The sequence below is a fragment of the Cydia fagiglandana genome, chromosome 26 (genome assembly GCF_963556715.1).
Source record: "Cydia fagiglandana chromosome 26, ilCydFagi1.1, whole genome shotgun sequence".
NCBI classification, from domain to species: Eukaryota; Metazoa; Arthropoda; class Insecta; order Lepidoptera; family Tortricidae; genus Cydia; species Cydia fagiglandana.
The window spans coordinates 8075209-8089584 of record NC_085957.1 but is presented as its reverse complement, the minus strand read 5'-3'; the positions used below and the strand labels follow the sequence as shown (position 1 = coordinate 8089584).

The window sequence follows — 14376 nt, the reverse complement described above, 5'->3', positions numbered from 1 at the left end:
TACCGTGGGGCTTAGTCAATTTGTGTAAAAAAGGTCCTATAATATTTATTTATTTGTTTCAGGAGGTGGCAAGGGTCCACACAAGTCCGGCAAGCACAAATGGGTGCCCCTCGATATCGACGTCAAGGCGGCGCGGCCGGGCAAGCACGGTCCGCCGCACGCCGCCAGGCCTGATAATGGTAAGCAAATATCTATACCAAAAACATATGTAACTTCGTATAAGATGAATAAAGTCTAAGGAAAAAACGTGCCTCGGAAATCAAGAAAAAGTCATTCTCGGGTAGATGCCGCACACACCTTTAGCCTATACTCGGCTAGATGGCGTGACGACACCGTTTCATATTTAACAATTTTAACACATAGATATCAGTGAATGAACATGGATCAAAATGAAATAAAAATAATAAAATCATTTATCCATATACCTATATACATTTTTTTGATAATTTTATACGTTTTCATTTTGAGTTTTAGTCGTGTGTCGATAGATGGCAGTAAATTTACTGTGACTACAAAATTTACAATGACAGGACCCCTCTATACTGTCTATTATTTTTGTCTATAGTCTATACTATGTAAATAACTATAGACTATGAAAAACAAACGTGATTTTATTGCGGTTTTTTTACGTAATGGTACGGAACCCTTCGTGCGCGAGTCCAACTCGGACTGACCGATTTTTCCTTTAATATATAGGTAGAAGTTTATGGAATATGGCAGCGAATTAAAGATATATTTTTTTTTAAATTAAACCTTGGCATGTCCCGTATTTTAGGCCTCTTTTCTCTGTTCAATAGAGACATTGGGTTACGCAATACGGGAACAGTATATCTTTAAAGGTATGTTAAACAAATGTGTTTTTACAAGTTTGTTTACTTTTGGAGATACATTTCTTTTGTATTACTCATATGATTGACCGAGATTTAGCGAAGGTTTCCGTTTCAGCTTGTGCAAAAATGCTTGTATGTCCGGGTGTTCTCCTGGGCAAGTCGTATTTCTCAACCGATTCTCGTGAAATTTTGTGAGCCAGACAGATTTTTTCTGTCGTTTCGTTTTTAGGGTTCCGTACCCATAAGACTCCGCTGTCCGTATGTCCGTCCTTCTGTCTGTCACCAGGCTGTATCTCATGAACCGTGATAGTTGAAATTTTCACAGATGATGTATTTCTGTTGCCGCTATGCCAACAAAATAAAAAAATAAGTATATTTAAGTGGGGCTCCCATACAACGAACGTGATTTTTATGCCGTTTTTTGCGTAATGGTACGGAATCCTTCGTGCGCGATTAATTCTCACTTGGCCGGATTTTTAGCATTAATTTCAAAATGGCGGAATATGGCGTAATTGAGCCACTAGTTTTAGATTATTTTGCGCACTTACGATGGATGGAACTAATGTAATGTCACACTGATTCCTTATCGCCAAGCAAAGACTAATTATAGTAGAAAACCGGGCAAGTGCGAGTCGGACTCGCGCACGAAGGGTTCCGTACCATAATGCAAAAAAAAAAACAAAAAAAGCAAAAGAAAAACGGTCACCCATCCAAGTACTGACCACTCCCGACGTAGCTTAACTTTGGTCAAAAATCACGTTTGTTGTATGGGAGCCCCATTTAAATCTTTATTTTATTCTGTTTTTAGTATTTGTTGTTATAGCGGCAACAGAAATACATCATCTGTGAAAATTTCAACTGTCTAGCTATCACGGTTCGTGAGATACAGCCTGGTGACAGACGGACGGACGGACAGCGAAGTCTTAGTAATAGGGTCCCGTTTTACCCTTTGGGTACGGAACCCTAAAAACTGTAAAATCCAAGACAAAATGTAGCTAACTCTCGTTTTCAAAAGTTTACGTTTGTCAAATACAGCTCAAAATATATGGCAAATTATAGCGCTATTTATAATCTTCAGGTATTGAAATAAAAGTAAATAAACTACATTTTCGATTAGAAGATTAAAATTGTTAGAACGCCATTTGAATTTTATCACTGATATGTGTCAATTTGTTAAATTTTGAAATTAACGCTATGTACTCGACAGTAGGCCAAAGGTATGGTGCAAACGTTTCGAGCGACTGCGGCATAGCCTTTGGCCTACTGTCGAGTAGATGGCGTTTTAATCTTCTGTCTATAGCTACATAATGTGCCATGACAGTAACTCTATACACTCTATTTTTTTTTTATACCACCTATTCGGAAAAGATGTTTTTCTTCCCTGCTAGGAGGGATCAAAGTGGCACTTTGCCTCCCTGCTAGGAGGGATCAAAGTGATACTTTTCTGTTCAAGCACACTATTTTTACATTTTTTTGTACATAATTTTTTTAGGTTAAATAATCTGTTTAAGCATCAGATTGTGTCAACACTAAAATTTTTTATTTTCCTCAGCATAGTTGGTGTGAAAAGCAGTATGTGTCACACGGTATCAAAATTATTTCGTCTCGGGCGTTAAGACTTGAATCCCTCATTACGCTCAGGATTCTACTTTAGAATGCTTCACTACGTTCGGGATTCTATTGTAGAACCCATCGCTTCATGTACGCCCTTGACGGAAATATATAATTTTGATCCCTTGTAACACAAACTACTATTGGTTACATACAGCATTTGGATTTGACATTGATCTCGTCCCACAGACACCGTATCCCTGAACGGCGAGGAGCGGCGCGGGTCGCTGCGCGCGCGCGGGGCGGGCGGCGCGGGGGCGGGGGCGGGCGCGGGGCGCGGCGCGGCGCGCGGGGGCCGGCGCGCGGCGCCGCGGCCCGCCTCCGCGCTGCCCGCGCCCGTGCACGTCTTCCACCACGACTACCACCACGACCTGCAGCAGGTAACACGGAACGCTACGCTACTAGGGCAACAGAGCTTCCAGAGTAGATCAGTCATTGACAATCGTCTCATATACTCTAGCCGCCCATACGGCAAACCTTGCCAAGCAAAATGAAATTTTATTTTGGTCAACACAAAGGTCAAATTAGAATGGAACAGGAGACCTTTATATAGGTCTCTGGGCGGCTAGAGGATATACTAGAATCCACAAACTTTCAGTATGGCCCACGTAACACACACTAACAAACGTGGAAAAAAATCGAACATTGGCGGTAGTATGGGCGCGTTTTTATGGCCTGTCACGTTCACTAAAGTCTATTTCAATAGAACTTGCTAACTATGTAAACGAACCGCCATATTGAAATTGTCTCTTAATGATGAATTTACTAGTGATGGGCAAGATTTTTAATTCTGGTATTTTATTATTCGATATAGTTTGACGTTAGTAAAGTAGTAAGTAGGAGTATTTACTACTTTACTAATGTCAAACTATATCGAATAATAAAATACCAGAATTAAAAACAAGTAGTTACTTATTTTTTATTTGTTTAATCATGATCAGAAGACAAATTAGTACTTAAGAATGATGTATTGATGTATTTTACAACCGCAGCGGTAGGTACAGAGCGTGGGTTGGGTAGTGTGTAGCGGGTTTATATCACAAACTTTAGTCACAACACTACCCATCATAGACAATTGTAGAATTTAAAAGAAACAAAACCGCCATTCCATCAGGTCCTAATAACCTAACTTATGAACCCATTTTAACTTTAAATTAAATATCCAAGATACAGTTATATATTTATGTATTTTACGGAACGGACCGTTTCAATAGTGTATATGTGTGTGGTTTCAATAATATTTGATAAGGTGGTGTGAAAATTCAAAGAGAAACAGTGATAAAACAAAGTTACGTTGTTTGTTTACATAGTTAGCAAGTTCTATTGGAATAGACTTTACCGAGCAAGCAAAAGTATGTACGTATTATGTATACTTTATTGTACAAAACACTTGACACAGGATGGGCAGTACAAGACGAACTTGTCCCTTTAAGGGATTTCTTCCAGTTAACCTTTGAGTAAATGAGAATTGACGAAGAACAAAAAGACGGAGTACAAAAAGTGACGCATGACCCGACAGGTGACAGAAGCGCGACCATGCTACCGCCGCATATATTATGTTGATCGATAACAATGGAACCCCTGAAAGTCCAAGGTCACATCTTCGTAGTGCTCTGTACGTTTTGGTTGCCTACCTCCTATCAGACGGTCGGAAACTACCAAGCAGTCGTGGGAAGACTGGGTAGCCTCCTTTCTGTGCAATAGGAGCTTAACACTAAATCCTGTAGAAAGTTACTCGGTCAACAAAGCTTCCCAAGGTGACCTTGCTGAATTCCAACTATGTAAAACATTGCCCTTCAAATTACGGCCCGCGGACCGGATACGACCCGACCTGCGAAAAGTGCCAAATTCCATACAATCCTTGGTTCAAAGTTAGGAGATTCTTGGTATAAGGCGGCTTGATTGAGTTGTTTCATTTGCCACCATTATCTTGCGTCCCGACTAAGGCGACCTTGGACCGTCGGAAGCCTGTTAAATTTTTTAATTAAATTAAATTTTTGTTGCCCCATTGGACATTTCATTTATCAATTTTTCTTTCAATATTTTTTTGGCACTAAAGTAATAAAAATACACAAAAACTTTAAAATGTTAATATTAATAATTGTATTTTTTTTTGTATGAGGTACGGTCAAAAACTTATTTATTACTTATAAATTTGATATTAGTACATTATTGTCGAGGCTTGGAAGTAGCTACTTGCAGGCTGAGGATTCGTTTTAAACGGACGACCTTGGGAGTCCGTTTAATTGAATCCGAAGCCAGCAAGTAGCCTTCCAGCCGAGTCATATATAGTGCTTTTCTCAAAAATGGTGCAAGACATATAAATATTATAGAACTATTTTACAAAAGCAACGTTCTTACGTATATATTTTCACAGAAAAAAGCCCTTGCCGCCTTTTTATTTTTTTAATAAAAAAATAGAAGTGTATTTTTCTGCCGAAAATGCGCCAACCTATTTGAGACACCTAAATAGTCGCGGTACTAATCATCTGTTTGGCTGTTTAATGGGCCTGTGCCTTCATTTGATATGGCCATTTCAACTTTTAAAAAGTTTGGAACTCGACAAATAATGGAATTTGTATGTAACATTGCAGTCCCAAAATCGAGACTGCAATGTTTTTATCTTTTTAATTTTTGACTGACCATAAACTACGCGCTTCGCGACCTATTTTTTAGACGGCAAAGTCGACTTTGCCGTCCATTTTTGAGAAAAATTATTTTACCTAAGAGTAAATAACTGTAAACAACATTTTTCGACTACAATATGTCAAAGTACACACAAGTTTTTGATCGTACCTACTCCAAAGACACTTTTTTTTGGGGCAAACCCAATGGCTGAGTGGGTTTGTCCTTGGTATATACATTTTCCTTCACAATAAAAGGTAAATTATGCATAAAATCATTTTTTTTCTAGTATAGATTCTTAAGTCCTGGTAGCCATTTTACTTTCACCATATTTTAATATAAATAAGCCATAAAAGTATCAGTTGAAGTAACTATTTTCTTAGTGAAATACTAGATAAAATTACTATATGCGAAATTTTACCTCTAAAAGGAGAATGCATATACCTAAACTTGTCCCAATCCAAAACATTTGGCTTCACTATATCTCATTTTTGGGTGCCACCACTTCACGCATGGGTTATTGCAGTTTTTATAGAGTCAGACCAAGAAAAGTCTGCTGCGGATTTGATAGCCTACGCAATGCACGTGTTATTTTAAACGTCAAGCTTCTATGAAATTATGACGTATAAATAACACTTACACTGCGTGGGCTATCAAATCCGCTGCAGACTTTTCTTGGTCCGACTCTATATGCCTCGGTCGAGGCACGTCTACACGGGCCGAGCTGCCTCGAGCGGCAGTTTCCTCGCGAGGCGGCTCATGCTGTGTGGACCTGCCTAATTATAACACTTGGTTTAATCTGATTTTCATTTGCAACACATGCCACGTGCTTATAACCTCAAAAACATGACCTAAGCACTTTATTTTTTTTTTGACAATAGTGTTTATTTTTAATCTTTTGTATAATTTTTACTATCCATTATTCTCATTCTATCATTTATGTAGTTAGAGACTGTATATTCAACCCTTCGTCAATCTATTCAAGGGCTGTTTTCCATGTAACGCTTTAAAGTGTAATTCTATGGAACTTTCTAACTATGTAAACAGACTGCCACATTGAAATAGGCTAAAAATAAAACAATATAATATGGTGTAAAATACTACTGTATTTAAAATAAATTATTTTACACCATGCATGAAATAAAGCACCAGACAATTATTTTCTAATAATTATCTGGTGCTTTATTTCATGCATGGTTATAATTATTAGAAAATAATTGTCTGGTGCTTTATTTCATGTATGGTGTAAAATAATTTATTTTAAATACAGAATAATACCCTATTATGTAGCAATAGCAATAAAGTAATTCCCTTATTTATTGCCCTATATTATATCAAGAAATAATTGAGCTTACTGTGGGACTTAGTCAATCTGTGTAAGAATGTCCTATAATATTTATACTTATTTATTTATAATATTTATTTAAAATGTGCATGTTTATTAGCTTTATATTTCATCTAACGAGTGGTGCTCAAAACGAATCAAAATTCTTTCATGGGACATATTAATATAAATATGATATGACTATTAATTTACATATGAAATGTACCAATATATATTTATGACATTGGGATCATTTACTAATTGATGGTGATCCTTTCATTACATGGTTTTCATTAGTAGAGAATGACATGGAAAAAAGAGTTTGACATTTTCAGTTCCCTCTTTTATTTGTTTTAATGACAGAAATCAATTTCACAACATTTATCAAATAAACACTTCATTCCAGTAACAAACATGGTAATTACCTAATTACAAAAGAAAAGCGGTATTTTGTTCAGTTGTTCAGTCATTTTACAGATGATGTATTTCTGTTCCGGCTATAACAACAAATACTAAAAAAGTACGGAACCCTCGGTGGGCGAGTCCGACTCGCACTTCTCTGGTTTTTTGTACTAATAAGTAAAATGTCATGTATTCTCTACTATAATAGAAATGGGTTAATGTGTACAAGAACTTTTGATCCGAATATTTCTTATTATGTAACGACTCTTTTCAATTTTTAACGATATCGGAGAAATTTAAAAATTGTCACGGCAAGACTGACATATCACGAAGAAAAACATTTAATTAAATTTATGAGGAGGAGAAGAGTCGAACGTTAAATAGTTGATGTCATAAATTCGGATCACAGTTCACTATCATCGTCATTCACCATTCCCCCCTCCCCCTCCCAGCTCCGCGTGGCTCAGCCGGCAGTCGCACAGGGCCTGGTGCTGCACTACGGGGGCATAGGGCTCCCGCCGCCGCCGCTGGCGGCCCCGCTGGCGCAGGCCTTCTACTACGGCGCCGCGCATGCCACCAGCGCGCCATACGGACTAGGGCTCGACCAAGCCACGTTGAAGGACCTTATTAAGAAGCAGATGTGAGTATACTTTAGCCAGAAAAGCTATAGGTATCGTCAATATCTAGACTATAAAAACAGTCATAGAAAGTATGTAGTATTCTAAGCGTAGATACAGTTATAGGAAAAGATAGTAAAATATCCAGTTTTTACAGGCTTTTAAAGAGCCACGAATAGAAAATTAATTGAAATCTAAATAATAGTTTTTTGGAAACTATAGTTCGTTTTTTTTAGCATTAGAAAGAACTTCGCAGAAGTAAGCTTGTGGTTCCAAATCCGGCACTTTTAACGGTAATAAATTGAAGTAAATTATATGTATTGACCGTGCTACATTAGATAATTCAATAATTATTAAGAATTAAAGAGGCTGATAGAAACTGTACGCTTACTTCTGTGGAGTTCTTTCTAATGCTAAAAAAAACGAACTATAGAGAAGTCGCACGCGGCTCGCAAGATGACGCTCCTAAATCCAATATGAAGCTCTAGACTCTAAAAAGTATGGGCTATGAGTCTATGACTGTTATCAGTTTTGCTCAGAAAAATTAAACCAAATCTGGTATCCGAAAACAAAACACTATTAGTTCAGAACTACCAAAAGTGTTATTCTAATTTGAATAGAGTTAGACCATGAAAAACTACAGCAATTTTGATAGTCATCGTGTTATTTTAAACGTCAAACTACTATGAAATTATGACGTATATATAACACCTGGAATGCGCGGGCTATCAAAATCGCTGCAGACTTTTCTTGGTCTAACCAGGCGTGGCTCACTCCGCGATTTCGTCGCTTTACTAGCTAGGTAGCTAAAAGTCCATCCGTTCGGCCCCAATTTTGGGGTTTGCCATAAGCCGCGCGTGGCGCTGTCGCCACCTAGCGGCCATATCCGTGCTGATCGTGACAGACGCGTTTTGTTAGAGAGTGAGTCTTCTGTACCTAGTACTATTATTTATTCTGTGGTCTAACTCTAGTCCGAGTCCATTCAAACTCTTGTTGAAACTCGAGTAGAAAAATAAATCGATTATTAAAACATCAGCAACTGACCAATATTGTTTCCGCAGCGAATACTACTTCAGCCCTGACAACTTGGCGCGAGACTTCTTCCTCCGACGCAAGATGGCCGCCGACGGCACCATTCCCGTCACGCTCATCGCCTCCTTCCACCGCGTGCGAGCGCTGACGCCAGACGTGGCGCTCGTGCTGGACGCCATCCGAGACTCCGACAAGCTGCAGCTCGTCAACGGGTTCAAGGTAACACGAGATGGCGCCACCGTCCCCGTCACACCGCTTCCTTCCACCGCGTGCGAGCGCTGACGCCAGACGTGGCGCTCGTGCTGGACGCCATCCGCGACTCCGACAAGCTGCAGCTCGTCAACGGGTTCAAGGTAACACGAGATGGCGCCACCGGCCCCGTCACACCGCCTCCTTCCACCGCGTGCGAGCGCTGACGCCAGACGTGGCGCTCGTGCTGGACGCCATCCGCGACTCCGACAAGCTGCAGCTCGTCAACGGGTTCAAGGTAACACGAGATGGCGCCACCGTCCCCGTCACACCGCTTCCTTCCACCGCGTGCGAGCGCTGACGCCAGACGTGGCGCTCGTGCTGGACGCCATCCGCGACTCCGACAAGCTGCAGCTCGTCAACGGGTTCAAGGTAACACGAGATGGCGCCACCGTCCCCGTCACACCGCCTCCTCTCACCGCGTGCGAGCGCTGACGCCAGACGTGGCGCTCGTGCTGGACGCCATCCGCGACTCCGACAAGCTGCAGCTCGTCAACGGGTTCAAGGTAACACGAGATGGCGCCACCGTGCCCGTCACACCGCGTCCTTCCACCGCGTGCGAGCGCTGACGCCAGACGTGGCGCTCGTGCTGGACGCCATCCGCGACTCCGACAAGCTGCAGCTCGTCAACGGGTTCAAGGTAACACGAGATGGCGCCACCGTCCCCGTCACACCGCCTCCTCTCACCGCGTGCGAGCGCTGACGCCAGACGTGGCGCTCGTGCTGGACGCCATCCGCGACTCCGACAAGCTGCAGCTCGTCAACGGGTTCAAGGTAACACGAGATGGCGCCACCGTCCCCGTCACACCGCTTCCTTCCACCGCGTGCGAGCGCTGACGCCAGACGTGGCGCTCGTGCTGGACGCCATCCGCGACTCCGACAAGCTGCAGCTCGTCAACGGGTTCAAGGTAACACGAGATGGCGCCACCGTGCCCGTCACACCGCCTCCTCTCACCGCGTGCGAGCGCTGACGCCAGACGTGGCGCTCGTGCTGGACGCCATCCGCGACTCCGACAAGCTGCAGCTCGTCAACGGGTTCAAGGTAACACGAGATGGCGCCACCGTGCCCGTCACACCGCGTCCTTCCACCGCGTGCGAGCGCTGACGCCAGACGTGGCGCTCGTGCTGGACGCCATCCGCGACTCCGACAAGCTGCAGCTCGTCAACGGGTTCAAGGTAACACGAGATGGCGCCACCGTCCCCGTCACACCGCCTCCTCTCACCGCGTGCGAGCGCTGACGCCAGACGTGGCGCTCGTGCTGGACGCCATCCGCGACTCCGACAAGCTGCAGCTCGTCAACGGGTTCAAGGTAACACGAGATGGCGCCACCGTGCCCGTCACATCGCCTCCCTCCACTGTCTGTCACGCTGTCCGTCTGTCTGTCTGACTGTCTGTCCGTCGCGTCTGTCTGTCACCAGGTTGTATCTCATGAACCGTGATAGCTGAAATTTTCACAGATAATGTATTTCTGTTGCCGCTATAACAACAAATACTAAATACAGAATAAGATAAATATTTAAGTGTGGCTCCCATACAACAAACATGATATATTTGCCATTTTTTGCGTAATGGTACGGAACCCTTCGTGCGCGAGTCTCAATACTTAATACTCAATCATTTATTGCACATAATGGTTACACAGTCTAACTCGCACTTCTCCGGTTTTTATCCTTGACATGCCATATGAAACGTATTTTTCTGTCACAGGTCCGAACAGCGTTCGAACCGACAAAATGGCCGCTGCTCGACATAATGATGAACGAGGACACAGACAAGAAGTTCCCCGACGACAACAAACAGAAGGAGGACAATCAGCCAAAGGAAGCGCAGAAGGGCGTAGAAGAGAAGGAGGCGCAGAAGAGCGTAGAAGAGGAAGCGCAGAAGAACGTAGAAGAGAAGGAAGCGCAGAAGGGCGTAGAAGAGAAAGAAGCGCAGAAGGCGCCCAGTATAGGTGGGCAGGCAGAGAAGGTTGAGGTAAGTGTAAGATTCTTCTACTATAGTTCGTTTTTTTAGCATTAGAAAAAACTTGCAAGAAGGTAAGCGATCTTGACATGTCTTTTAATTGAAAAACGCTTTTTAAAAATCAAAAACTATTACTTTAGGTCAGTAAATGAATGCTCAAAAAACGTTGTAGAGGGAAATGCTTGGAACACAATTTTTGACTCCGTAACTTTGTTTGGACTAGTTAGGAGGTGAACATATCAAAAGTCCCCGGTTGTAGCCCCGGTGCTGGGGGGTAGAGGGGGGTAAGAAGGTCGAATTTTTCGGTTTTTCATTGATATCTTGGAAACTTTGCGTCTTAGCGACATGACTACTAAGACAAACCGAAAGCTGATAAAATTAGTTACAAGTTTTATCCATTTTAATTAAATGCTTTTTTTTTAAATTGAATTTTATACTCTGGATACCAGTCCTTTAAGCCTAATGATGTCGTAGAAAAAGGGGCAAGCTATGATGGCGCCATCTATGCAAACCTTTGACTGTTGCCAATCATATTCACAAATTATACACAAAACTTCTGTAAACTTAAACCCAACTTATTCCACAGATTAAAAAACCAGAACCAGCGCCTGAAATCAAACCAGAGCCCTCTCCAGAAACTGAGAAGGCTGCTGAGGAAACGAGAGAGAAGCAAGCTAAAGAGAGCGAGACGGAGGATAAGGACAAAGACGATAAGCGGGACAACGAGGATCCGCCGCTGCAGCACGAGGGAGAGGACAAACCGGGGGAGAAACGGTAAATATGGCTTTTTCACATCACCTATTCGAAAAAGGGCTTTTTCTTCCCCGCTAGGAGGGCTTAAAGTGGCACTTTTATTCCCTGCTAGGAGGGATCAAAGTGGCACTTTTCTGTTAAGACACGTGTTTTTAATAAAATGTGTGATGCATTGTTATTGGGGATCTTTAGTATTTAAACTAACCCCGTGTACTACACATAAAAAAAAAAAATTGAAAATTGAGTTGTTCTCAATGTGAACTTTAATAGCTGTCAATAGAGTTGAATATTATATCCGCCATATAATGGCTTCGTGGGCGGTAAAGGGTTAAATAAAACAAAATACCTGTATAATTTTAGTATATCTATGTAAGTACAATTAACCTAGTTTATAAGTAGCAGATTAACAAATGTGGACTCTATTTGTCTGAATAAAGAAATTATTTATTTATTTATTGCAGCCGCAAGAAGCAGATGGTGGGCATCTTCCCGCTGGCCACGATGGGCGGCCCGCTGGTGGCGCCCGTCTCCAGCCTGCTGCGGGCCGTGCCGCCGCCTCCTCTACCCAGGTACTCTTCTTTTTCTTCAGCGTGTGTTCGCCCACCGTTGGGCAAACGCCTCTCCAATCTCTCTCCATTTTGAGCGGTTGTTGGTCACCCTTATCCCGACTGGTCCCGCAGTCTCCTTTATGTCATCGGACCAGCGGGCGGGTGGTCTGCCTACACATCTTCTGCCTAGCTGGGGTCTCCACTCCAAAACGCACTTGCTATACCGTTCGTCGTGAAGTCGGCACATATGGGCCCAGGCCCATTTTAACCGGGCGACCCTGTGACCTATGTCGACGACTTTTGTGCGTTTTCGGATGAGCTCGTTTCGTTTCTACCCAGGTACATTTATATCTATTCAACTTTCACCCTCTTTACGGATGATTTCCGGCATAAAAACTATCTTATAGAAACCCCGGGACTCAAACTACGAAATTTCAACTAAATCGGATCAGCGCTTTAAGTGTAAAGAGTTAACAGACAGATATACACACTTTGAGACATATTGGTATGGATTAATCCTTTTTTATTACTCATCTTTGAATATATAGAAAGCGAGACTTTGTTTTTAAAAAAGCTTAAAGATTTCCTTGTTACCAATTGCTTTTATGATATTAACGAATATTACAACTTTATGGAGTCTAAATAATATTAAGAGCCTATACACATGTAAACCTTCTGCATGTATATGTTGTAAATATTGCATGCTATTTTTAATAGTTTATAAGTACATAATAATGCGGTGCCCTAACAGGGTTTGTGGTAAACGTACTGATTTTTAGTTATAAGACCTATTGTAAACCCACAAAAGCAATAAATAAATGAATGAATGAATATAAGTTGGTGGCGTAAAGAATTACTTTCCTAAAAAACATTATTCGGCGGGCCACACAGAACGAGCCGCCTCGCGAGGAATTTGCCGCGCGAAGCAGCTCGGTCTATGACGACTTACCTCGCCCGAGGCATTGCCATTTTCATGTTTCGCGGTAGACCCCCAGATTGCGATGGATTGTGGGAGTAGCGCCCCCTACGCAGTTATAAGTTAATACGTACTTCGACGACCAGTCTGGCCTAGTGGGTAGTGACCCTGCCTGCGAAGCCGATGGTCCCGGGTTCGAATCCCAGTAAGGGCATTTATTTGTGTGATAACACAGATATTTGTTCCTGAGTCATGGTTGTTTTCTATGTATTTAAGAACATATTTATATATATTATATACACGGTGTAACATGAGTAAACCGAATAATTTTAACCACGCATTTCTGAGGTCAAAAGAAGTAAAAAATGTAATATGAGTTTAGGTCAATTTCGCCAAAAAAAAAATTTTTTTTTTGTTTTGTTTTTTCAATTTTTTGAGTGTATTTGTACATAAAAAATAAATGTTATTGGCAAACTTGTTACTTAAAATTGATTTTAAAATTTTTTTTGTAGAACCTACTTTTTACAGTGTTACTTGTCACTTTTTGACATCTATCAATAAGGATATTTAGACTACGTCCCATAGCAGCAACATCACCATCAAGAAGGCCTTTTACACTATGTAACAATAAAAACTTGTTTTTTTTTTAATTAATAATATCTCTGAAACTAGGCGAAAATCAAAAAAGTATATAGGACATTTTTGTCTCTAAATATGATCAGGAATACGCTGTTAAAATTATTCGGTTTACTCATGTTACACCGTGTATATCGTTGTCTGAGTACCCACAACACAAGCCTTCTTGAGCTTACTGTGGGACTTAGGGCCAGTTGCACCAACCACGTTTGACAGACTGATCATCGTCAGCCGGCGCGCCCCGGCGCTTTACTATGAAACTTTCCATAGATAAAAATTTTACGAACTCTTTAACGATACGAACAGTTTGGTGCAACCGACTCTTAGTCAATCTGTGTAAGAATGTCCTATAATATTTATGTACTTATACATATGTGTCCTTGGTACAGGATGTTCCGGACGCGCGGCGCGGGCTCGCCGCCGGCGCACGACCCCCTCAACCCGGACGTGGCCGAATTCGTGCCCCAGCGCAAGACAGGTAACCCCCCCCCCCCCCTAAACGTAGTACGTAGATGTCGTGAAATTTATTGAAACATTGCGCTTTTTCAACCGCTCTCGTGTCTGAACGAGAAAAAGAGCTGAATTCATTTCAGGGCCTTCGCCGAATTGAGCGATTGCACGGGTTATTCCCACTAGTCACCACTAAGTTCTTACCAGTGGTAACTACTGGGATTTTTTTTCCCACCTTTTATTTCCCAGTTGTTACCACAAAAATACCTACTAATAAAGACAGTTTAAATATAGAGTGCTTTAATAAATAATTAGGGGTCATCCATTAATTACGTCACACCAATTTCTAGGTTTTTTGACCCCTCCCCCCTCCTTGTCACACTTGGTCACATTTGGCAAACCCCTCCCCCCCTAGTGTGA

At 42.0% G+C, this 14376-nt stretch overlaps 1 protein-coding gene across 1 annotated transcript in view; it reads left to right on the top strand.

Annotated features, from left to right (window-relative positions):
* LOC134677469 (la-related protein 1) overlaps nucleotides 1–14376 on the top strand; it is a 175157-nt gene that overhangs the window by 130753 nt on the left and 30028 nt on the right. Inside the window, exons 6-13 of the mRNA XM_063535951.1 lie at nucleotides 63–179; nucleotides 2631–2821; nucleotides 7245–7432; nucleotides 8471–8660; nucleotides 10399–10665; nucleotides 11240–11427; nucleotides 11868–11975; nucleotides 13896–13984. Coding sequence (XP_063392021.1) covers nucleotides 63–179; nucleotides 2631–2821; nucleotides 7245–7432; nucleotides 8471–8660; nucleotides 10399–10665; nucleotides 11240–11427; nucleotides 11868–11975; nucleotides 13896–13984 — 1338 coding nt within the window. The remainder of the gene's footprint in view (nucleotides 1–62; nucleotides 180–2630; nucleotides 2822–7244; nucleotides 7433–8470; nucleotides 8661–10398; nucleotides 10666–11239; nucleotides 11428–11867; nucleotides 11976–13895; nucleotides 13985–14376) is intronic.